The sequence below is a fragment of the Pteropus vampyrus genome, unplaced genomic scaffold, assembly GCF_000151845.1.
Source record: "Pteropus vampyrus isolate Shadow unplaced genomic scaffold, Pvam_2.0 Scaffold23, whole genome shotgun sequence".
Lineage (NCBI taxonomy): Eukaryota > Metazoa > Chordata > Mammalia > Chiroptera > Pteropodidae > Pteropus > Pteropus vampyrus.
In genome coordinates, this window is record NW_011888804.1 from 4,872,389 (window position 1) to 4,874,349 (window position 1,961).

The 1,961-nt window shown below is 56.3% G+C and overlaps 1 protein-coding gene across 1 annotated transcript in view; it reads right to left on the reverse strand.

The window, feature by feature from the left end:
- Nucleotides 1-289: 289 nt before the first annotated feature.
- Nucleotides 290-1,961, reverse strand: part of LOC105289397 (T-box transcription factor TBX3-like) — a 2,466-nt gene continuing 794 nt past the window's right edge. The window contains exon 2 of the mRNA XM_011356063.2: nt 290-823. Within this exon, the coding sequence (XP_011354365.1) occupies nt 359-823 (465 nt within the window). The 3' untranslated portion in view covers nt 290-358. The remainder of the gene's footprint in view (nt 824-1,961) is intronic.

Below are 1,961 nucleotides of genomic sequence, written 5' to 3' on the forward strand. Positions count from 1 at the left end.
TTTCAACACCTCCCCTCCCAGTGGGTCTGGCTACCTTTTTTTTCCCAGGCTCCCAGGCCAGCCTCGCTGGAGGTGTGCTCTGGACAGACCTGTTTTAACTCCCACCCGCCACAGCTCAGCGCAACAGACATTTCTGAGACCCCAGAATCTGAGCCAGATCCCGGATATATAAACCACGCCAAGAAAGACAGGGCCTGTTTCTGGCACATTCTCTTGTGGGAGTCCGGCACCCCTTCCCAGACAGGACTGCACAAAGCGGGGCTAACCCCACTGCACGCCCGGGGTTTATTTTACATCCAACAAAGTGCACTGCAGACGTGACTGGACTGGAATGAAGAGACTTTTTCTGGGGAGGGGTTTACGGGGAGGCGCTGCGGGACCTGTCGGGCTTGGCTTCCAAGCCGCTGACCAACCGCTGGATGCTCTGCAGTTCGCTGGTGGCCGCCTCTTTCTCCGGGCAGAGTTTGGGCGACAAGGACACGGAGCTGGAGGAGAGGGTGGAGGACCGGCTGTTGAGTTCCGAGCCCGAGTCCACCGCCACCGAGGCCGGGCTGGCGGCGGCCAGGGCGGCGGCTTTGGCGTCCAGGGGCCCGGCGGCCGCAGCCATGGACGGCAGGGCGGTGGTGAGCAGGCTGCTGCTGTCGGGGACCGGCAGGGGGATGGAGTAGGGGCTGTAGCGCAGCCGCGGGCGCATGGTGTTCAGGTTGAGGAAGGGGTGGCGGTGCACGGAGCTGGAGGCCGCTGCAGAGGAGGCGGCCGCCGCCGCGGCCATGTACGTGTAAGGATAAGGGAACAGGCTTCCGAAAGGTGACATGGCCAGGCCCTGGGGAGGGAAAAGAAACGCATGCAGTGAGTCAGCCGAGAAGGGTCTGAAGGGTGGGGAAAAGCCGACCTTATCTAATTCTGTTCTCTTCACCGCCTTGAGACCTTGGGCAGGTCATTGTTCTCTCTCCTGGGGAGGGGGCAGCTTTGGGAGGAGGGGAGGAGGACACTTAGACTAGATCTAAATCTTAGCTGTGTCACCCTAGGCCTAGGTACTGCACTCCCTGTGCATCGGCTTTCTTATATGGAAAAAAAAAAAAAGGAAATATTAAATAATTCATATACTATGGGGGAACTTTGTGGATATTAAATGAGCTAATGCCTTCAATATGCTACACAGGGCGTCCGGCCAATAGGACTGTTAGAAAGTCTCCCATCAGGCTCAGTTGTTACAGCTGTTAAATGGGGCTACAGAGTCAGTCTACCCAATGGTAGCTGAGTGACAACCAGAGGGCAGAAATGATTAGACATAATTAGTTTTCATTCTTAGTCCGGGCCCCGCCCCCAAGCCTTCCTATCCCTCCTAGAAGTTTGGCAAATGAAAAAAGTCCAGGGAAGATCTTAAGCAAAAGGAAATTGGGAAGTGGAGGGAAGGGGTTTGCTATAAACAGAGACAAAGTAGTCACCTAGCCTGATATGCTGGTGTTACAGGTGGAGAAACCGAGATAGGCCCCAGGGGCACAAGAAGCCATTTAGTGCTGGCAAGTGGCAGAAGCAGAATTTAAAATTCAGGGCCCCTGACCTGGGCCAGTTATCTGTCCCTTGCACCTCGAGGTACCATTAGTACTAGTTTGCACAGGGAGCCCCTTACCCACCTATCACCTGCCCACCTGTGACAGGGTCTCCAGGAGGGACTATCGGAGGAGATGACAGAAATCCAGAAAGGCCAGAAACCAACCCATTTCTCAGGTTGCTCCTCCCCCCAGAGGGAGAGGCCCATCCTGCCTCTCAGCTCAGGGAAGGGAGAGGGAGGGATGTGCCCACAGAAGACAAAAGGCAAGGGCAGGGCGGGCAGAAAACCCCACAGAACTTTTGTCCTGGTTCGGAGCATTTCCGAGTGGCTTGAGACTTCTCCCCGGCAGCTGCGTGCCCCTTCACAGATCAGAACCCTACAGAGGCTGCCAGGCTGCCCTCTGACA